We start from the raw sequence: 23,135 nt of genomic DNA, 5'->3' as shown, positions 1-23,135 counted from the left end.
GACACTGAGCAAATCCTGGTCACTGGATCTTAGTGCTCTTTGCCAAGCGTAACGGAAGAGATGGTGTCGAAGCTACTGTGGTGCCCACTACATAAATGCCAAAAGTGCTCACAAGTTCAATAAGGCTGGCTACCTCTTCACTAAAGTATGCTACTTTTAGGACGGGAGGATGGATTAGCTACTTTGCATGTATCTGCTGTGCAGCTCTATCACCGTATGATCTGATCGAGTGGGTGTTGCTTAAATGGAAGTGACAAGGGGCTTACTCCTCTGGGGTTATTCCCACTGACTGGGCTTGTTTCACTGGTGCTTTCTGACTGGGAGAGGCTGCTAGTCCTCAAGATCTTCTTGGTTCTTTTGGGAGGAGATCATCTGCTAAACATCGAATCTAGAACTCTTGGACGGAAGCCAATCTGTTCCCTTGATCCTGAGGAGCTCCTGTCTTATGTCAATCATGCTCCTTTCCCGGATTTGTTTTGATTTCCCCAACGTTATCGGACATAAAACACACGACAGCTCTGCACGGAACAGCTTTTTGTTTGATTCTTTTATTATCTTTCGAGCTGTACAAAACCAAAAAATAAAATCCATCAAGAACCAAAAGGAGGATGAGATGGGAAGAGAATTAAGCTAGCAAAGTCCCTGTGCACAAAGAGGAGGGTGTGTGTGTGTGGATCCTAGAGGCATGGTATCCATTGGGTAGAACTGGCACAAAAATAATTCCCCCTCCTTCTGCCCAATAACCTTATCAAATACTTGATGTACTCTTGCAGACCTTTCACAGTTCAGAAAAGAATGTCGTCCAGAACGATGACAAAGGAAAAAGCAGAGGCTTCTTCCAGAGACAACCAGGGAGCACAATCAGTTATGTGAACTCTGCTATGTCGTTGAGACCTGGAGGCCATCTTCAGACAGTTTGCTTGTTGTGTTTCCTGTGCTGGCAGAGTATGAATACGCAGAGAGAGCAGAGCACCAGGCTGCTTAAAACAATAAAATAGTTGTAATTCAGATGAGAAACAGCTATGTACAGAAAGAGGAGAGAAGAGGCCTAACTGTCCAGCTGGCTATTGTCTGCAGATATTCTGTCGGTTCAACAGCTGTTCTGGAGGCAAGCAGGGAGGAAGTATGCTTAAAAGAGTAGGAAGCCTCCCAAGAGTCAATTAGGACCCTGGAGGAGAGTGGCTGAAAAGGACCAGGAAGTTCCTATTCTAACTATGCTAAATATGCATCTCCAACTTTTTCAGAGGGGAAAAGGCAGAGAGGGAAAATAAAATGCAAAAGTGCTAAAAACCAAGAGGACTGCTCAGCTTAAAAGCTGAGTTGTCAAAACTCATGCTGCCTTCGGTCATGTGACATCCCACCCTTTCAAACTTCTCTTCCATAATGGCTTCTTCTACCCAAGACCTACCGGGATGGCAGCTTCTTCCTGTCCTACAGAGGTCTCCGAGCATACTCCCTGCGGTTCTTGTCATCCACTCGTTCCAAGTACCAGGTCCCTGGAAACAGGTCACTGCTTGACCCATGGGGAGTGTGGTCCACTGAAGAAAGACAAAGTAAGAGGAATGTTTGTGGAGGGGGGAGGCTGGGAAAGTAATCATCCTCATGCCTTTCTTGTAGAGTTTGGTCACTGATTCGTCCACCGTGTTTATTGACGCTGGCTTGATTCGTCAACATCAATCGATCAATTTTTATTCACGGTCATAGACCAATCAGTAGAAAACATAAGATTACAGATATAAAATCAATCATGAATGGATAAAAACTAAGAAATAAGAACAATTATATATGGATCTAGTGTAATAGGGTTGATCCAGCTCTGCCTTATTTTTTAGTTACCCAAGCAAATTTAGCAATAGTTTTTGTTAGGTCTTTATTTGTGTCTGATTCCTCAACATCTTATAGTTTGATCTCCTGGGAAGATATCTCTGGAAAACTGAAAACACCCATGATAACTCAGTGCTCTGGTGCTTGGGAAAGAAGGCAGGAGAAGGAGAAGAACTGTTTTTTGGTACCCCAATTTTTACTATCAAAGCAGCTTACAATGGCCTACCCTTCCTCTCCCCACAGCAGACACCCTGTGAGAGCTCTGAGAGAACTGAGAGAGATCTCTGAGAGAACTGTGACTGGCCCAAGGTCACCCAGCTGGCTGCAAGTGGAGGAGTGGGGAATCAAACCCAGTTCTCCAGATTAGAGGCAGCTGCTCTTTAACTACAACACCAAGCAGGCTCTCAAGGCGTTGGTATGCTGGGAAAGCCAACCCAATTCCATTGTTTTGTCAAGTAAAGCCACCAAGGGTCACCTCGCAAAACTCAGCAACTTTGGTAAAGACAGAGGGAAGATTTTCTTGGGATCCTCTGGTCCATTGAACAGATGCCGTATATATACTCCAAGGAACATTAAATCTGTCCTGTTATCTTGTGCTCACCCAAATGATGAGTTTCCTCTCTGATCTTCATCATCTCGGCAAATTTCTCTGGTGGAACACATTTGCGGGAGTCTAATCGAGCCCCCAGATCAGAAAGGCTGGAGACCAATTTTTCCAGAGGGGAGCCTGTAAGACAGAAGTTCATATACAACCCATGGCAGAAATCAGACTGTTCCACTTACCTGAGCGAGTCTGTCCTTCCCTGGGCAAATAAAATGTCTCTTACAGGCCACTTATGACACACAGTGCATCACCTAGTCTGTCCCATACCTTCTACCTGCTTTTTCCAGTGTCTGGACTCCCACTGCAGGCTCCCTTTGATGAAGAAGAGCAAATTGGTAGCCAGCCTAGAGTGTGGGTCTGGTTCTTTTCACAAATCTTCTAAAAATATTTCTGTGCTGTCACTTCCTGTGGAGACTGGCTTGGTGATGTCACTTCTGGAGGGAGTGTCTGGGGGGTGATGTCACTTCTGGTGACATGTGACTTCTAGGGGCGGGGAGGTGTGGCCTGCTGACATCACTTCCAGGGTTTCTTGAAGCCTGAAAAAAATGTTTCAGGGGTTTCTCAATGATGAAAAGGTTGAAAAAGGCTTGTCTAGGCCTAGGAAGATCCAAAAACCAAAGCTTGCTGGTGACCCTCCTATGGGCGGCTGCTTCAGAGAGAGGAGAAACAGCACTATGAAAAACCTGGAGATTTTCAGCGGTGGAGCGTGCTAAAGGTGGAGTTTTGGGAGGGGAAGGAAGAGATGTCAGTGTGGTATATTAACATACAGTCTGCCTCCTAAGCAGCTATTTTCTCCAGAGGAACTGATCTCTTGTTGTCTGGAGATGAGCTGTAATTTTGGGGCATCCCCAGGTCCCAACTGGATGATAAGTCTACCTCCCTATCCTCTGCTGGTGGCCAGGGAAAACCTGGCAGCCCTAGGCAGCTGTTGGGGGCAGGTTTTGGGTCAAGGGAGGGACTTCAGTGGGGTGCAGTGCCTAAGAGTCTGCCCTCCAAAGTAGCCATTTCCTCCAGGGGAACTGCCCCCTGTTACCTGGAGACCAGTGGCAAGCCCAAGATAACTCCAGGCCCCAACTGGAGGCTGGCAACTCTACTCAGGGATCAGGGCACCAAGCACACCATGTGACCCGACGGAATCTCCCATGTATTTCAAGAGTTGAACGGTTTTGGAAGAAGAGAACAGAAGCTCTGTTCCAAGAGGGAACTCACCTGGAGCAGAATTCTCAGACACCTTCAGGGAGAACATGCTGGCTGCCAGCCCTGAACCGTAGGAGAAGACCCCAATTCTGGAACCTGCCAGCTGCTTGGCAGAATACCTACAGCAATTCAAAGGAGGCCGTTAAGTCAAAGCTGCTGGACTCCAAACCATCTTTGCTGGAACGAGACGGTCATTTGAAGACGAGACACAGCGAGAAACTGCCGTAAAGGTGAACATTGATGTTCCTGTGAGAGCACATCTGTACAAGGAAGCCAACCTACTTCCGAAAGAGGCTGCAGGTTCACTCAGGGGACCCCCACAGGAAATTAGGAAGAGAAAGGATGTTGGAAAGAGCAGGAGTGAGTGTACAATTTAGGGAATGGTGGATGTCCAACAGAGGACCAAGGTGTCTTGTGTCCCAGGAGGAAGAAAAGGGTGCAACTCACTGTGCCAGGAGGGACGCGAGACAGCCGTACACAGACGGTGTGTACATGTTGCCGTTGCGAGCAGACAGGAAGAGGGAAGGTTGGGTCTTCTGCTTGAACAGCTCTTGGCTGGCCTTCTGGAAAGCTTTGTCCACCTCTTTGCTGGAGTAAGTGTCTTCTAATTTCACATTCCTAGAGGGGAAGAAATGCCAGAATACTCCATTATTATTATTTATGCATCGTATGGTGTGTGTGGTGTAGCCAGGGGATCTGAGGACTGTCAGGCAGCCAGGCAAGGGATGTGTGAGGTAGTGTGTCATTGCCTGCCTCTGCATCATGCCCCCTAGTGTTCCTTGGAAGATCTACCACCCAAATCCTTGGAGGCCTCCCATCCAAATACTAACCAGGGTTGGCCTTGCTTAGCTTCTGAGATCTGACTGGATTAGGCTTGCTTGGGCTACCGAGGTCAAGGTAATGAGTACTCCTTTGAGTTGGTTTGGGGGTCTTTGTTCATTTGTACAGTTGAGCTACTTGGACTAAATAGCCTATATGGCCCCTTCCAACTCTGCGATTCTACTTCTGAGATGAAAAATGGCCACATTCAGGAACCCTCCTGATTCATTCAACCTCTACATTCAACCTCCCCAGGCAATCCATGGCACGACTCTCAGCCCCTGCAAAACATTTCAAGGGGGGGGGGGGCTCCAGTGTGAAACTACTGAACTATCTGTCTGTCTGTCTGTCTACCACCCACCTTCTATCTACCTATCTACCCATCTTCCTCCCCACCCATCTACCTACCCAGCTGCCCACCAACCTACCCATCCACCTACCTATCTTCCGACTTATCTACGTACCCACCTATCCACCTACCTATCTACTTATCATCCATCCACCCACCCTCTATCTATCTAATTTATTTCTTGCCACTCTTGGTTAACCAGCTCATGGTGGGTTACATGATAAAACCCCCGTACAATAAAACCCCAATAAAATTAACAAAAATCACTATGACCTTGAAATGTTATTTCCCTTTAGGGATTAGGTACTAATTCTCCCCCCCCCCCAAGAACTATCTTACAGCCTGTCATAATATCATCTTATACCAATCATTCCTGCCATATGACCCAGAAGTGTCATGGCACCCACTAAGCAGTTTTTTTCATCCGCATTCTCCTTTACAAGGTTTGTAATGGACCGCTCTCCATTTCCCCATGCCTTTTGCCTGTACTGCTAGATGTGGAACTCCTGCAGCCTCACTGACCTGAAGTCCTGCAGGTCTTTGTAGATTGCACTCTCAACATCTGGATTGGAGGATGCCAGGAAATCGTTGAGCACAACTCGCGCCAGGGACTTCTGCACCAGCTTACAGAATGGTGTGTGGAAGATCATGAACTGGAAGTCTTCGAGAGTACAGTGTTTGTTAATCCCAGCTGCCTCGGAGGAAAAGAACATAAAAAGTTAGAAAATCATAGGCCACCTAGAAACCACAGCCAGGAAGAGGGCAGAGAGTGATAGAAGTAGTGGAATATACCAAAACCTCAGACTAGGATGGATCTGGAAATAATGAGCACACAAAGTAGAGTGTCAAAGTGTTCACCCATCAAAGCAGACATTTTCTCCAGGGCCTATTATGCATGTATCAGTTTTTGATGCAATCAGTTTACCAACCCTTTAAAATTTTGCTTTTAAAAATGTTTTTAAAACATTCCCATTTATGCACAAGCTGTGATACTGTGCTTCCCCTCCTCCCCAGCAATTATGCACCTCAAAAAGTTCCTATTGTAACTCTGGGAGGGGGATGAGAGTTTGAAGAGGGAATTCCATTGCTAGGCAATGTCATTCACACCCCAACTAACGCTGTCCACAATTAGCATTTCAGTTGCAGCCAGTGTCTTTAAGACAGAGAGCCTTGGTCTGTGGAAATCAAGCTATAAAGGCCTGATTTCTGGGGGAAATCGCTCTAAATTGGCAACTAGAAAGCCACCTGGAGTTAAGGCAAAGTCGCCGTAAAGCTAGTTTCAGAAGCCTCGCTGGTAAAATGCTGTCGAAACTGTAGCCAGCATTTGCATTGCAAAAAGAAAAATAACACAGTGTGTTTCATGCTGCGAAAACGGTGCCAAGTTAAGGATTAAAAAATAAGGCATTGGTTTTGGCAGTCTTTTGGCGAGTTTTCCATAATGCATAATACACCCAGGGGAACTGATCTCTATTGCATGGAGCTCAGTGTTAAAGCAGCAAATCTCCAGGCACCACTTAGAGGTCACCATCCCTGGATGGAACCTTCTCAGAAATGCACTGCATAACCCCTGATAAGAGCCTCTTGTGGCGCAGAGTGGTAAGACAACAGTCATGCAGTCTGAAAGCTCTGTCCATGAGGCTGGGAGTTCAATCCCAGCAGCCGGCTCAAGGTTGACTCAGCCTTCCATCCTTCCAAGGTTGGTAAAATGAGTACCCAGCTTGCTGGGGGGTAAAACGGTAATGACTGGGGAAGGCACTGGCAAACCACCCCGTATTGAGTCTGCCATGAAAACGCTAGAGGGCATCACCCCAAGGGTCAGACATGATCCAGTGCTTGCACAGGGGATACCTTTACCTTTAACCCCTGATGCTGGAACTTTCTATAGAGACTCATCCGCAACAAGACAGAATTGGGAAAATATACCAGAAGGGGTTATTTTATGGTCCCTCATTCTTCTGTTACAGACCTTTCTGCCACTGGGTTTCAATCTTCTTGCGGTATGTGGCGTAGCATCGATCCAGAGCTCGAAAATAACACTGGATGGAGAGCTGCCCGTCTACCATCGGATATTCCGACGCCAAGTCTGGCTTGTAGAAGTCATAGACATGTTCCATGTGGGTTCCCCGGAGACCTTGGGAGGAAGAAGCCAGGGGTTTTCTTATGGCAGTGAGAGAGAGAATAAGGCCCAGGCTGAATTATTATTCTTCCAGAGTACAGAAGAGGACAGCAGAAGCAGCTAGGTTTGCCATCACCAGGTTGGGAAAATCCTGAAGACTTGGAGGTAAGACCTGAGGAGTGCTGTATTTGAGGAGGGGCAGAACCTCAGCAGGTTATAATACCATTCAGTCCACCCTCCAGAATAGCCGTTTTCTCTGGGGAAAATGATCTCTCTTGCCTGGAGATCAGTTGTAATTCTGGGAGATGTTTGGGGGCTAGCAACTCTGGTTGCAGCCCAGTTCTGTAATAATGTGAACCTCTAGAACATGGGTGGCCATATGGTGGCTCTCTAGGTGTTTATGGACTACAATTACCATGAGCTTTTGTTCATCTTGAGAGCCACAGTTTGGACACCCCTGCTTTAGAATGTCTAAGAGGAAGAAATGTTGGTTTTTATACCCCATTTTTCACTGCCTGAAGGAATCTCAAATTGGCTTATAATCACCTTCCCTTCTCCTCCCCACTACGGACACCCAGTGAGGGAGGTGGGCAGAGAGAGCTCTGACAGGACTGCTCTGTGAGAACAGCACTATCAGGACTGTGACAAGCCCAAGGTCACCCAGCAGGCTGCATGTGGAGGAGGTGGGGAATTAAACCTGGCTCACCAGATTAGATGTCATCACTCTTAACTTCTACACCTCGAAGTCTCCAGTTATTTCCCAACCAAGAGCTGGAAACCTTAAAATTGGCCCACAGGTACCTTAGATTCAAGGTTTCATTTGGGAACTCCCAGGACACATCTGCTTAAGAGGGCCCAGGGTAGACCTAAGAGATGGACACAGGAATGATATGCTGTGTAGTTACTCTCTCATTAACCAATGGTTCATTCCCTTAAGAATTAATGGCACTTAAAAATACTGATACCTGTAAAAATTCCATCTTTCTACCAAGAAGCAATCTGTGGGGGTTATCTGTACCTCAGGCTTTGGCAGAGTCCTTGCCAGCTTTTCATTTAAACAGGAAGTACAGCCTGAAGTAAGCTACCATCACTTTGGAGTGAAGTCAAGGTTAGTTCTTTGGGATTACTACCTCAGAGACTCCTCAACTCCTCAAAACAACGTTGAAATAATAAACAGACCAGTGGCATTTTCAGGCTTAAGAGACACAAGGCGTACTTTCATAAAGAAAAGAGAAAGATGCCTAAAATGAAAGCACTGGGAGAAATAACGGCTGGATGAAGCTTAATCGTTTTATCCTTTATCATTATAATTGTACCTTTTGCATTGTTTTTATCAGGTGTGTTTCAGATGTTGTTAGAGTTCCATTTGGGGGAGAGGGAGCAGGATATAAATTTTATTATTATTAATAATATTATATTAATATTGTTACTGTTAATAATTACTGTTAATATTGTTATTAATAACACTTATCAATATTTAATAATACTTGTTAATATTGTTATTAATTATGATTAGTTAATATTATTATTAATTATTAATAATTACTATATTAAAGTCCATTTGAAGATCAGCACCCGCAGGAGACCCTGCTCAGTGGTGGGGAAACAAAGGGGGAGAGAGAGTTTTGGGGATGTCAGTGGCCAAGGTCACAAAAGGGCTTTGCACATGATAGTTGGTACTTTCAATTGAAGGGCAGCCAGTGGCGGGACTGTCCAAAAGGAAAACAAAGATTATTCTTAGTTCTGGGGCACTGGTGATGTGGAACAGATCTGGGCATGAAACCAACACAGGGACTCTGAAAACAGCCTTAGCATACTAATATTTCAGACATGAAAGGGCTCATTGTCCCAGATGTCAAGTCTGCCACTCTGCGTGAAAACAACTGAGCTTCCTAGTTTGTTAAGACCTTCCACATTCCTGGGAACCTGTCAGAGATGGAAACATTTTAGTGACACAAACGTATTTTCCCACCCGCAAGACTCTCGAGAACTCCTGTCTCGGCAAGTTTGGATGTATGAATTGATGCACATTTAATTTGGCTGCTGTGTATACAGCGGGGCTTCACGAAGGCCCACAGAATTCCCTTTTTGACGGGGCTGCCTTATAGATGTGCAGATGAACCTCCCTGCAGAGCACTCGCATCTTTTCCTTCTCCTGTGCTAGAACTGCCCATAATGTCATAAGGCTGTCCTGACTTTGGTATATAGCTAATCAGCATAGGGCTGCCGAGCTCCAGGTGGAGCCTGGGGATCTTCTAGAATTCCATCTGATCTTTAAATTATACATACCAACTCCCTTGGAGAAAATGGTTGTTTGGGGGGATACCTTCCCCAAACCCTCCCATTCCCAGGCTCCACCCCTCCACCCCCATATCTCCACAATTTCACAAGCTGGAGTTGGCAGCCATACATTGCATTTACATTACTCTGAAATAAGTCATGGTCATTCCCCAAATTTATTCCCATTTGCAAAGGAACAATGTCTCCTGCCGCCATTTCACCTCCTTTAGCCAACATGTTCAGGTGCCACAAAAACAGCAAGAGAAGGGGTTTGCGTCTGAAATTGCTCACTGTGCATAGAATCTGGCTGTTCAGCCAGAATCTGGATACTCACCTCTCTCCAAAGTCAGAGGGGCATCGGGTCCAACCAGCATAGCCACAGCTCCTGCTCCACCTGTTGGCCGGGCGTTCCCAGTAGCATAGACAGCGATGTCCCCGCAGACCACCAAGGCATAACGTCCTGGGATGGGAAAAGCATTTTCATAGCCCGGAGGGAGGAAGGAAGGAAGAGAAAGAGCGAAGGAAGGAAGGAAGGAAGGAAGGAAGGAAGGAAGGAAGGAAGGAAGGAAGGAAGGAAGGAAGGAAGGAAGGAAGGAAGGAAGGAAGGAAGGAAGGAATCAACCAACTAACCAACCAACCAAACAACCAACTGAAAACAGTTCTAACAAGGCATTGACTAGCCCAAGGTCACCCAGCTATCTGCATGTGGAGGAGCAGGGAATCAAACCCGGTTCGCCGGATTAAAAGCTGCTGCTCTTAACCACCACTCCAAGCTGGTTACTTGCTTCCATTGTTGCCCCCTGCCAGGCCTCCCGGCACGGGATAGGGTGGTAATGTTGCCAGCTCCTAGTTGAGAAACTCCTGTGGATTTGAGGGTGGAGCCTGGGGGGGCTTAGGCTCCATGGAATATGATGCCATGGACCCTCCCCCCTCCAAAGCAGCCATTTTCTCCGCGGAAAGTGTTCCCCACAGTCTGGCGAGGAGCTGTAATTCCAAGGGACCTCCAGGTAGGATCTGGTTATTCTTTCCAATTACAGCTCCTCTCCAGACTGGCATTCCTCCTGGTTGTCCTTTCTGCCTACCCAGTGTCCTGATCACCTGTTGCACTCCCTCTTGCCTGCTTCCTCACCCACAAAACAGCATGACACAGGCTGTTATTTTCTCCCCCTGAATGGATACGTGTTAGAAAGGTGGCCGGGGGGAAGAGGGGACTTGTCAAAGGCTGTGCCATGAAGTCTTCCCTGAACTCAAAGTCCAAAAGTTTATCTGCTGTTCCAACACTTCTCAGTAAACCTTTGATCAGGTCCTGAAGTAAGCTTGGGCTGCAGCTACCGAAGTAGAAGGTAGCTCTAATTGTATTTCAAAGCATGAACTCTCAAAAAACCAACCCCAGCACATTTAATATTATGTGTACTGGATTGGATCATGCCAGCTTCTTCACTCCACCTTGACCCATTCCTCTCCTTATCACAGCCTCGATCCCACATGGCTTTTGCCCATGTGCCTCTAGTTTTTGTCAGCAGAAAAGTGAGCTAGATTTAAATCAGTATCCATAGCACTATATCAGTCTGCTGATGCATCCATCCACTGGCCATGGGGATGCCCATCTGGAGGTGGGACCTGAGGATCACCTGGAATTAGAGCTCATCTCCAGGTGACAGAGATCAGTTCCCCTGGGGAAAATGCCTGTTTTAGAGGGTGGAATTGATAGCAATATATGCCAATGAGGTCCCTCCCTGCCCCAAATTCCATCTACTCCCAGCTCCAGTTCCAAATTCTCCATGTATTTCCCAAGCCACAACAGGCAACCCTAAGTGGGCATCTCTAGATAAGAATGTTTTGACAGCAGTTGAAGTGTTCAGAGTATGAGTAGTAAAAATGTGTTATTATAAATTTTATATGGTTTATGTGGTTTTTAAAATCAGTTACCCTTCTTGGGTTCCTGTTGCTTGGGAGAAAAGTAGGGTAATAAATGTTTTAAATAAAATAAAAGATATAATAAAGTTCTTGATGTAAAACCTGTTGGAAAGCCCAGTTCTAAACTACATGATGGAGGAGTAAAAAACTCCCATTCTGCACACATTGGAGAATGCACTTTCAATGTGCTTTTGCAGCAGGATTTTCCTTAGCATGAAACAGGGAACTTTACTTGCAGGGAACTTTACTTCTGAAGTGGACTGAATGCACATTATCCAGTGTGTGCAGAATAGGAGTTAAGTAAGATTTCCATAGCAGTAGAAGAAGAATCCTGCTTTTTACCACCCAAAGGAGTATCAAATTGCCTACCCTTCTGCTCCCCACAACAGACACTCAATGAGGTAGGTGAGATTGAGAGAGCTCCAAGAGAATTGGGGCTGGCCCAAGGTCACCCAGCTGGCTGCATGTTGAGGAGAAGTGGGGAATCAAGCCCATTTCTCCAGATTAGAGGCAACCACTCTTAACCACTGCACTACCTTAGCTCTAAATGTGAAAGAGCACTGTAACTAGGGTTGCCACCTCTGGGTAGAGAAATAGATGGAGAGTTTAGGAGTGAAGCCAGGAGAGGGAAGGATTTTGGGAGGGGGGGGGAACATCAGCAGGGCATAACCCTCCAAAGCAGCCATTTTCTTCAAGAACTGACCAAGGTCACCTGGAGATCAATTGTAATAGATTTCCATGTGTCACCTGGAGGTTGGCAACCCTAACTGGAACAGATCTCAGTCAACAGTTGGTTATACTGCAAATTGCTGATGAAATAGCCCATGAATGCCATTCTAAGAACACTTTCCTGGGAGTAAGTCCCACTGAATAAGATGAGGCTCCCTCCAGAGTAGGCCTGCACAGGATTACTTCCTACGCCATTCATGTGCTCTTTGAAAAATGCTGAGCCCTCCCATTATAACCCATCAGAAACACCTTGTAAGAAGTTTCAAATGGTGGGTTTTCCCAGGGCAAGAACCACAAGTGTCTTATGCAGGAAGAAAGGAAGCCTAAAAGTTTGTGAAAAATTGTTGTGAAAAATTAAGATTTTGTGCATCTCAAAAGCCTCTTTTAATGACAACATAGAGGATCAGCCCTGCTCGGTTAGACAAATGGCCTAAAAACATGTCAACACAGTTGATCTGTGGGTTTGATTGCGTATTTTGTTGCCTGGGCTTAGGGCAAGTGTATTCCTTCAACAACACATCTCCAGTTAGAGATGCCAGCCTCCAGATGAAACCTGGGTCCCCTAGAATTATAGGTCATCTCCAGACCACAGAGATCAATTCCCCTGGAGAAAATGGCTGCTTGGGAGGGTGGACTTTATGGCATTATACTCCACTGAGGTCCCTGCCCTCCCCTGGCTCCATCCCTAAATCTTCTCGAGTTTCTCAGCCTGGATTTGGCAACTTGGGCCTGGTAAGGTCAAAGTAAAGGTATCTCCTGTGCAAGCACCGGGTCATGTCTGGCCCTTGGGGTGATGCCCTCTAGTGTTCCCATGGCAGACTCAATACGGGGTGGTTTGCCAGTGCCTTCCCCAGTCATTACCGTTTACCCCCCAGCAGCAAGCTGGGTACTCATTTTACCGACCTCGGAAGGATGGAAGGCTGAGTCAACCTTGAGCCGGCTGCTGGGATTGAACTCCCAGCCTCATGGGCAGACAGCTTCAGACAGCATGTTGCTGCCTTACTACTCTGCACCACAAGAGGCTCTTTGGGCCTGGAATATACACCAAATAATAAATAAATTAACTCTGTGCTCCCATCCCCAGCCGGTGGCCACGGGCGACTGAGAAACTCTAAGACGTTTGCCACCCAAAAGCCATTTTGTTCCCCCAAACTTTCTCCCTTCTCCATTTCCAAACCAGGTAGCTTCCCCTACGAACCAGCGCCAACCTTTTTTCAATCCAAGTGAGCTACGAAACAAATTGGCCCATACATAATTTGCTTTTAACAGTGAAGCTATTTATTTTCCTATGTACCCTACCTTTTTTCCATAACAGGAACCCAAAGCCACTGAAAACTTTCTCCCTTTCCTCACTTTATCCTCACAATAACCCTGTGAGGTAGGTTAGATTGAGATCAGGGGACAGGCCCAAGGTCCCGCAGCAAGCTTCCAAGGCAAAGCATAGATTCAAAACTGTCTCCCTAGTCCAATGCTCTAGATCAGGGGTAGTCAAACTGCGGCCCTCCAGATGTCCATGGACTACAATTCCCAGAAGCCCCTGCCAGCATTCGCTGGCAGGGGCTCCTGGGAATTGTAGTCCATGGACATCTGGAGGGCTGCAGTTTGACTACCCCTGCTCTAGATCCTAGTCCGGTACTCTAACCCAGAATTGTTCAACCATTTGACTGTGGAGGTACTAGTGAAATAACTCACTATTTCACCCTATCCTATCACTGATGGATTTCCTCGAATAAAACCGTTGTATTCGTCTGAAGAGGCACTGCCTTAATCATGTCTATTTTCATTTACTGCACTCACAAGAGAACTCTTAAAAAAAAAACCCTTCCATTTTCCTATGTACCCTACCTTTTTCCCATAAAAACCCTTCACTCAGCTACCTAATCAAGGCATTTGCCAATGTGCATCTTTCATCCGTCAACAGGCCCCACCTGGAGCTTGGCAACCCTGCCTACTGGAGACACAAGCCAGAGGCTATCTGCTCCATGGAAACAGGCGAGTCTGGCCCAGGGTGGAATGACATACCATCCCAAGAGCTGGATTCCACCCAGTCCGCCGCGTTGAAGAGGGAGGCGGTCCCTCCGTAGCAGGCATTGGTGGTGTCGATGCCCTCCACATCGCTGTTCCCCGAGTCCTCAAACAGCTGCATCAGGACAGTCTTGACTGCCTTGGACTTGTCAATGATGGTCTCGGTGCCCACCTCCAGCCGGCCAATGGAGTCCCAGGAAATGCGGCTTCGCTCCACCAGGCGGTGCACCACCGTCAGGCACAGGGAGTTGATGTCCTCGTGGGCAGCACAAAAGCCCATCTGCTTCTGGCCTAGGCCGATGGTGTATTTCCCAGCATCAACACCATCGTACTTTTCCAGCTCAACCTGGTCCACGTACTGGGAAGGGAAATATACCTCGAGAGCAAGGATACCCACATCCTTGGGCCATGAGGAGGTGGTTTGGGCCTGGGTTTGGTGAGAAGTGGTAGAAAACCTGCAAAGGAAGCAGAGAGGGTAGTTTTTTTACAGGAGGAGGAGGAGGTAGGGATGCCAGTCTCCAGGTGGGACATGGGGATCCCCTGGTTTAGACATATGGTCTTAGACCAAAATATAAGAATATAAGAAATAAAAAGCTTGTGGGACTTTAGGATAAACGATCAGACAATCAAGTGTTAACATTTAAAGAAAGATATTCTAAAATATTTTTAAAGTGTTAGGAATTCTATATAAAGGATCCGTTTCTGGAACTTTATGCATGGATCACAAGGGCACAAAACTTCACCATCCACAGAGAGATCTGACGCTTTTCATCCAACAGAAGTTCTCTAATTGGCTTTGCACTAGATTGATACGGCATCGTGTCTATTAGTGGGCGAATAAGTTTGGCTGATGCTAGATCATAAAACAGGCAGATCCCCCGGTTTTACAGCTCATCTCCTGGTGACAGAGATCAGTTCCTCTGGAGAAAATGGCAGCTTCGGAGGGAGGACTCCCTAGCATCAATCAATCAGACCAGAACATTTAAAAACACAAACACTGAAACAGATAAGGTATTAACAAATTCATAAAACAGGAGGGGGAAACAATCCAACAACAAGCCTTCTTGGTCCTGGCTCTTCCCTCCGCTCCCACTGTCCCTCCTGGGCTTGGTGTGTCTCTGCTTCTTGTATCTGCTTTTTCAGTTAAGTATACTTGTCTCCCACCCCCGCCCCCCCTGGCAGCTTTAAAAAAATATATACCCGCATATAAGCGGAGGGGGACTTTTTCAGCTTTAAAAAAGGGTTGAAAAATTGGGCTTATATGTGAGTATATACAGTAATTCAAAAGAATTTTCAGCCAAACATCCAGAAGAAGTTCCTGATAGTAAAAGCAGTTCCTCAGTGGAACAGGCTTCCTCAGGAGGCGGTGGGTTCTCCTTCTTTGAAAGTTTTTAAGCACAGGCTAGAAATATTTATTTTGTAAATTTAGGCAGATTGTGAATGTGTGGGCAGGAAGGGATGTGTCTCTTGTGGCCCTTCCTGGCATACCTAGGGAATTGCTGCTTGCCACTGTGGGATGGTAGGTGAATTTTCTCCAGGCCAGTCTGGGTTCTGGAGGTTTTTGACTGGTAAGATCACTTGGGCATGAAATTGAGATTGTTATGGATAGGCAGGTAGCTGTGAGGGGCCTGCATAGTGCAGGACGTTGGATTAGATGACCCTGGAGGTCCTTTCCAATTCTGTGAATCTATGAGTCTATGAAAGACCTGGCAACCTACCTTGCAAAAAAATTTGCCAAGAAAATAATATGGAACACTTTCAAATGATTTCAATATGGTGCCCAATGATGTGCCAAAACTGGGCCAAAAGTACTCAGTGACTGGGGGAGAGTAAAGACCTGCAGCGTAGCCCTGGATTTTATAATGTGCCTGGGAGAAATCCAGCAGGAAATGCAAGCAGTTAAAAGAAGATTACAAATAGGGAGACATGAGATATGCTTTTGCACAAAAGACATTCCAAATGCCATTTACTGCTCGCAAAAGCATTGTCAAAGATAAAGAAGGTAAAATCACGAAACTCTGGCTCATTTACTTTGGCCATATCATGCAATCCAACTCAATGGAGAAAGCAATTAGGCTAGGATTTTTTTCAATGGAAAAAAGGAAACCAGGCCGACAAAGTACGCGGTTGTTAGATATGATCAAAATGGACACAGGCCAGAATATCACACAAGTAAAAGAAGCGGTGCAAGATCGAACATCGTGGGGACAACTGAGCCATAGGATCCCCAAGAGTCAGAGTCGGCTGAATGGCTAACATCAACATCAACATCACATCTAGATAGAGGGTGAGCAGGAAATTATCATATAGCATGATGAAGATGTTTAACAGATTCAGGGACCAGACAGGAATAACAAGCTAAGTCCATAAGGCAAGCTTTCTCAACCTGGGTTACATGAAACCCTGGGGGGGGGGGGTTGAAGGCCCTGGAAGGGTATCCCAAATGGGTGGGAGTTAATTCATTTTTATACTTTTTTTAACACTTGTTAAACTTTCATCAAGTGACATGACCATATATGGTCAAAATGGACACCATATATGGTCATGTCGACCAGGCTCCCCTCGAAATGGTCCATGATGGATCTGGAGGGGGTTGGAAGAGGAGGGGTCCTGGGTGGGCATGTACACGGCCATGCTTCCCAGGGTGTCTGTTGTGGGGAGAGGAAAGGAAAGTGATTGTAAACCATTTTTAGATTCCTTTGGGTAGGAAAAAACGGGGTGCAAAAAAAAACAGTTGTTCTTGTGTGCTGTTCCTGTCAAAAACAATTAAAAGCCTTTCTGTTCAACGTTACAAGTCTAAATTGTTTACAGACATCCCACAATCGTGTCACTTCTGGGGTTTCACGAGGCCTGAAGGATGCTTCAGGGATCTCTCAATAGTAAAAAAAAGTTGGGAAAGGCTCCCACCAGGTTATCATTTACTTGGGTTTAATTTTAGGGGGAAACATAGTGAAGGAAATCGATATAGACAGGGAGGCATTTTTATAGAACTCCAAAGCAGAAGATTGCTTATTGCATTTTGGATCGATGCTGTAGGATGCTGTAAAGATGCCTCGTTTGAGAGGAGATGTATGGAGCCCAATGGCAGGTTCTCAGTTAATTACACATTGATTAATTACATCCCTCAGCTAAGGGTATATCTGCCCATTCATCTCCAATCCTGACATAATTATTGCCTTCCTTTTACAAAGGGCCACTGGAGTCAAACTTTGTTTCGCTTATTCTCATTTACCGATGAGGTAGAGAACGCATCTTGCCTGAGGCTACTGAAAGACAATGCTTGGGGCTGAAGAAGATGAAAATTATTCTTTGTTTATCCCACTCTCTCTGCCTGCCTGTCTGCATGCCCTCCAAGGGGTTTCTCGGCCCTCTGATTGTTCTGCGATTGCTCGAAGATCCAGCTGGCCCTTGATAAATAGCCTTGATGGCTGTCCCACCTCCTCGCCGACCTCCTTTCCATTCCCAAACCTAATCCGAAAACCACGACTGTCTGTCTCTAAATCCCTTAGACTGGCTATGGAGGTTAATGTTTAATGCAGAGGCCTTTGGTTAGGCCAGTGCAAGGTCAACACTGCCGGATGGGACTGCGGATTGGGCCAAAGGGCATTCCTTTCAAACTTGACTCATATGGTTAGCCTCCGCATAATTCTTAAACTCTTATGTTCCTTGGCCAAATTGGTTACTCCAAGAATCCCCTACGTGTTGCCTGGAAGGAAGCATAATGCTTGCCAGCACCTTTCCTGGCACCCAAGAACTGTTTTCAGAAAGTGGGTGAGGCCAAGTGGGCTCCTGTCCAATAGGACTTCTGACTGCCCACTTGAGATCTGATTGGCTGTAAAGATTAGAATAGCAATTCAGTGACAGCTGCCACTGCAGGGTTTGTTTTATTCTCGGACTCTTCCATCTCACTGCATTTTTTTTTTAATCGACCCTTCTTACCCCCTGTGCTTGGGCCATTTTGTGGTTGTGCCCATTACATGGCATCAGCATTCAAAAGAGAAGCTTGGGGCCCCCTTGGCTAACCTGTTCTAGAGATGATTCAGATGTGCACATGAACTCTGCAAAGCTGCTGTATAACCAAATCTCTCTCCGGGTTCATCAAAGTCACTACACCAGAGCTAGTGTGGTGTTGTGGCTGAGTGGTGGCTTTGAATCTGTGAACTGGGTTTGATTCACTGCTCCTCCTCCACATGCAGCCAGTGAAGTGACCTTGGGCTCATCACAGCCCTGATAGTGCTGTTCTCACAGAGCAATCCTGTCAGAGCTCATTTCTGAGGATTCCCCTGTTGCGGGCCAGCTGAGGAGGTGAGTCGGGTCTGCGCCTGAAAAGGGGGATTTCAATGCGGAAATGGAGGAATAAACTCAACCCTATGCAAATGGAAATCCGAGCAAAAAACCTAATGCGGAAATGGTCTCAACCTCACCTATCTCACAGGGTGCAGAGAGGAAGGGAAGGAGATTGTAAGTCATGTTGAGAGTCCTTTGGGCAGTGGAAAGCTGGATATAAAAACCGACTCTTCTTCTATTGTTTACTCAGACTGGGAGCAGTTCTCTGAGATCTCGAGAGATCTTTCACATCACAAAGTACCTGATCCTTAACAGGAGATGCTGGGGATTGAACTTGGGACCTTCTGGGTGGGACTTTCTCTCAGAGTTTTCTCAGCCTCACCTCCCTCATAGGGTGTCTGTTCTGGGGAAAGGTGTTTGTAAGCTGCTTTGAGACTCCTTCAGGTAATGAAAAGCAGGGTATAAGAACCAACTCTTCTTCTTCTTCTACATTTCCACATGTGTAGAGAAAACGTGAACCTTTTGACCTCGGCTAATCCAGACTCCAAGATGCATCATTTTTTAAACACTATGCTCACATCAACCTTTTCAGGCAGGAGATGGTGATACCAGAGCTGAAATATGTCCATTATCCAGCCTACAGTGGTCAGGATGGCCCAGAGCTGCCCCTTCCCCTCAAGACCTACCTGTTTTGCTGCACGGCTGCTGGAAAACGGGCTGAGCAAAGGGACCTCCGCAGTCCCTGTTTCACCTGCAAGCAACGCTTTGCTTGGCTGAAAAGCCGGAACATCCTCACAGGTCAGCTTGGGAATTGAGCGAGGCGCCCGAGTAACTGCCCTCCCTGGCTCTTCTGGCTTTTAAAAGGGCTTTTCTGAGCCCCTCGGTCCACAGAAAGCTTAGTCCCTCCCTGCCCTTATCAAGTGAACAACCGGTATGTCCAACGCTATTGCACAAACAAAGGTCATTGCACACCGGCAGACTCAGTACCTCTTCTGCAGCATCTAAGTCAGAGGAATTTCCTTTTTTTCATGGCATCTTTGAACAAGAAGCTCTCCAGTTAGGTGTAGTGGTTAGGAGTGCGGACTTCTAATCTGCCGAGCCGGGTTTGATTCTGCACTCCCCCACATGGGTGACCTTGGGCTCACCACAGCACTGATAAAGCTGTTCTGACGGAGCAGGAATATCAGGGCTCTCTCAGCCTCACTTCCCTCACAGGGTGTCTGTTGTGGGGAGAGGAAAGGGAAGGCGACTGTAGGCTGCTTTCAGACTCCTTTGGGTAAAGAAAAGCGGCATATAAGAACCAACTCTTCTTTTAAATTCTGTTTTCAAAACTTTCCTTCTTTTATCTCTCACCACATTTTTACCAACTATGGTAATGAATGAGAGCCAGTTTGGTGTAGTGGTTAGGAGTGCGGACCTCTAATCTGGCATGCCAGGTTCTATTCCGCACTCCCCCACATGCAGCCAGCTGGGTGACCTTGGGCTCACCATGGTGCTGATAAAGCTGCTATGTCCGAGCAGTAATATTGGGGCTCTCTCCAGCCTTACCCACCTCACAGGGTGTCTGTTGTGGAGAGAGCAAAGGGAAGGTGAATGTAAGCCCTTTTGAGACTCCTTCAGGTAGAGGAAAGTAGCAAATAAGAACCAACTCTTCTTCTTATGCAGTAATATCAGGGCCCTCTCAGCCTCACCCACCTCACAGGGTGTCTGTTGTGGGGAGAGGGAAGGGAAGGCGACTGTAAGCCACTTTGAGCCTCCTTCGGGTAGAGAAAAGCGGCATATAAGAACCAACTCTTTTTCTTCTTCAGGAATATCAGGTCTCTCTCAGCCTCCCCTCCCTCACGGGGTGCCTGTTGTGGGGAGAGGAAAGGGAAGGCGACTGTAAGCCGCTTTGAGACTTCCTCAGGTAGAGAAAAGTGGCATATAAGAACCAACTCTTCTTCTTCTTCTTCTTCTTCTTCTTCTTCTTCTTCTTCTTCTTCTTCTTCTTCTTCTTCTTCTTCTTCTTCTTCTTCTTCTTCTTCTTCTTCTTCTTCTTCTTCTTCTTCTTCATTCCTATAATGGTTTCTCTTGTGACTTCCCATCCGTACTGAAGCCCTTTCCTCTCCTTCCACCCTTATTCAGCTCTGGCTCACCTTGACCAATGGAGTGGTTGGCAAGAGGATCCCTGTGATAGCCCTCCATTGCTTAGAATGTTTGGGGCTTGAGGCCGGGAAAAGTCCGAGGTGCTGCAGGCACAAGGATATGACTTTGGCTTGGGTTGCTACCTTTTCAAAGCCCTGTTGCAGAGATGAACGTTGAAAAGCCTTGATGTAAAGTACCGGGTACATCTGAGACAGCTTCCACATCAGCATGGATGTGCTGGGTCAGCCAGGTTTCAGCAATGTTAAGGATTCCTCAAAGGAGGAAGGGGCCACCACTGCCAAGTCAGAAGCAACAGGAGCCGACAAACAAGTACAAGCATGCCAAGACTTACAGGCCAGAGATTGTACAGAGTCACCTCCAGCTCTGATACAAAAGATGAAAGCCAGACCTGCAGATCACCTGCACTATTAGAGAGGCAAAAGCACAGGATTACAGCACAGCTGCAGGCTTAAAGGAGAAGCACTTGCCTTATGGCTAGATGGCAGCTACCTGCTGAAAGTGATGAGTCATTGCAGGATTACATCTGAGCAGCTGGCATTTAACTATAAAGCCTCTTGAGGGACATTGTGGGGGTGTGCATGAAGGGTAAGCTGTATGCTAAGATGTTGTTTGAATCCTGAAAGCCTTGACTTCTTGGACCAGACTATTGTGCTTGTCTGACCTCTGGAATTTTGAACCGCAGACTGAAACAACTCTTTATCTTGTCTCCTCCCTTGGCTTTGGTTTCTTGGAAGAATGGTGAAGGTTGCTGCAGTTGGATACCCACACTCGGCCAGACCACTGTGGCTCTCCTACTGGAGTTATTTCCCCCCCTTGAGTACCCACATGGTATCATCCTCCAATTATTCCTCTATTCAAGCCCAGTTAAACCTTAAAGCCCAACTAGATTTCCAGGGTGTAAGCTTTTTAAAGTCAGTACTCTGATTAAAGGAGCTTTAACTCTCGAAAGCTTGTATCCTAGGAATCTTGTTGGTCCCCAAGGTGCTACTGGACTGGAATCTTGCTCTTCTACAGCAGACCAACAGGGCTACCCACATGAGACTATTAATGTGGTTTCTCCTGGGCTCATTCTGCACTTATTTTGTTTATTCTGTTGTGGATCCTGCTGAATCCAGATTGATTTGAACTTGGGTCTTCCTCTATCCCTTCCCATTGAAACAGAAAGTGTTCTGCATGTGATTAGGGAAGCTCAGAAGGGGGGGGGGAGCCAAGTGAAGCAGGAGCCTCTTTCTTTTCTTCAAGGAGAGTGGGAGGATTGGAGACAGCAGAGGAGGGGGAATAAATCCAAGAGGCAAATCGCTGCCAAGAGAAGTTAAGGCTTCTGGAGCTTCTGCCAAGAGAAGTTAGGGTTTCCTCTTTAAAGAAAGCCTTGCAACATGGGAATGAGGAAGCCTTTGAACTGACGCCCTGGCCAATCAGGGCTTTTCTACAGCATTGGCAGCAATTTAGTTCGGGACAAGCAGACAGCTGTATGCTTACTCATGCCGATTTTTCAGATATCGAGGGTTATATCCACTCCAGGATATCGCAGGGAAAAGGTAGGGTCACTCCGGAACAATCATGCTTGTTGCAGAGAAAATTTAAATCGGCGAAAATCAAAATGGAAGTTGCATTCAGTGTAGATGAAAGGGATTGAATTGACCTGGGATTGGAATAAAAGCTCCGTGCAGATTCAGCCCTGATTTGGTCCAGTAGTCACCCAACCTGCTTTGCTCTGATATTCTTGGACAGATTGTAGTCTGAGTAGGTTTGCCCACCATATGGGTAGGAAGGTGTGGGTTTTTGAACCACCCAATCCAGGCCAGCAGTATGTTCCCACCAATAACTCTCATGCCCACCATCTCTCACCATTCCCACCACCACTGGTAGGCTTTTGCGTGTGTGTAAAGTGCTGTGAAGTCACAGTTGGTTTATGGTGACCTTTCATGGAGTTTTCAAGGCAAGAGATAAACAAAGATTGTGTGCTATTGCCTTTATCTACGTTAGCCTTTCTCAAGTTTTTTACCATCGAGAAACCCCTGAAACATCTTCAGTCTTTGAGAAACCCCAGAAGTGGCACAATTGTGGACACGCCCACCCACAACCCTTCCCATCCCCACCCCCTTCAGGCCCATCACTGGTCATTTGGGGAGGGGTGGATGGTTTGACATGACCATATCTGGTCATCTCACAATACATATTTAACAAATTTTAAAAATACTAAAATTAACTAACTCCCACCCATTTGGGACCCTTCCAGGGTGTCAAGAAACCCCAGGGTTGAAACATCATTACTTCCTTGGCATTCCTTCCTTCCAGTTACTAGCCAGGGCTGACCTTGCTTAACTTCTAAGGTCTGATAAGATCAGGCTAGCCTGGGACCTCTAGGTCAGGGCTTTTAGCTAACTTAAAAATAACCAAAACTGTTAGTTTCAATACCAGTGGAGTACTGTGCCACAGAGTCCATCCTCCAAAGCATCCATGTTCTCCAGGGCAGCTGGTCTCTGTCGTCTGGAGATAAGCTGTAATTTTGGAGGGTTCCCAGGTCCCACCCAGAGGCTGTCACCCTATTAAAGAAATCCTAATCAATTCATTGTACTTGAAAGAGGAAGTCCTAATCAATTAATTGCACTAGTCGGTACTTGGATGGGAGACCACCAAGGAAGGCTCTGCAGAGGAAGGCAATGACCAACCACCTCTGCTTCTCACTGGTTGTGGAAGCCCCTTGTTGGTGTCACCATAAGTCAACTGAGCCTTGGTGGCACTCTATAGGCACACGTGAGGTTTCCAATAAAATCAAGGAAAGTATGGAGACACTTCACAATGGCAGTAATTGTCAAGCTCCCTAGATTTCTTAAACTAAC

General features: G+C 46.5%; 1 protein-coding gene across 2 annotated transcripts; it reads right to left on the bottom strand.

The window, feature by feature from the left end:
• Nucleotides 1-532: 532 nt before the first annotated feature.
• HMGCS2 (3-hydroxy-3-methylglutaryl-CoA synthase 2) lies at nt 533-19,031 on the bottom strand. 2 transcript variants are annotated; one of them, XM_077332300.1, is made up of 10 exons: nt 18,834-19,031; nt 13,858-14,315; nt 9,524-9,649; nt 6,760-6,924; nt 5,316-5,484; nt 4,073-4,243; nt 3,638-3,744; nt 2,426-2,551; nt 1,409-1,538; nt 533-980 (listed from the first exon to the last, which is right to left on the bottom strand). In XM_077332300.1, the coding sequence occupies exons 1-9, from the start codon at nt 18,935-18,937 to the stop codon at nt 1,432-1,434; spliced, it is 1,533 nt and encodes a 510-aa protein (XP_077188415.1). In that variant the 5' UTR covers nt 18,938-19,031; the 3' UTR covers nt 533-980; nt 1,409-1,431. The 2 variants fall into 2 exon arrangements, with proteins under 2 accessions (XP_077188415.1, XP_077188416.1); XM_077332301.1 differs by having other exon boundaries at nt 533-977.
• Nucleotides 19,032-23,135: the final 4,104 nt, after the last annotated feature.

The sequence above is a fragment of the Paroedura picta genome, chromosome 4 (assembly GCF_049243985.1).
Source record: "Paroedura picta isolate Pp20150507F chromosome 4, Ppicta_v3.0, whole genome shotgun sequence".
Classification (NCBI taxonomy): Eukaryota; Metazoa; Chordata; class Lepidosauria; order Squamata; family Gekkonidae; genus Paroedura; species Paroedura picta.
Note: the sequence above shows the minus strand (reverse complement) of the source record. Positions and strands in the feature narration are given on the sequence as shown.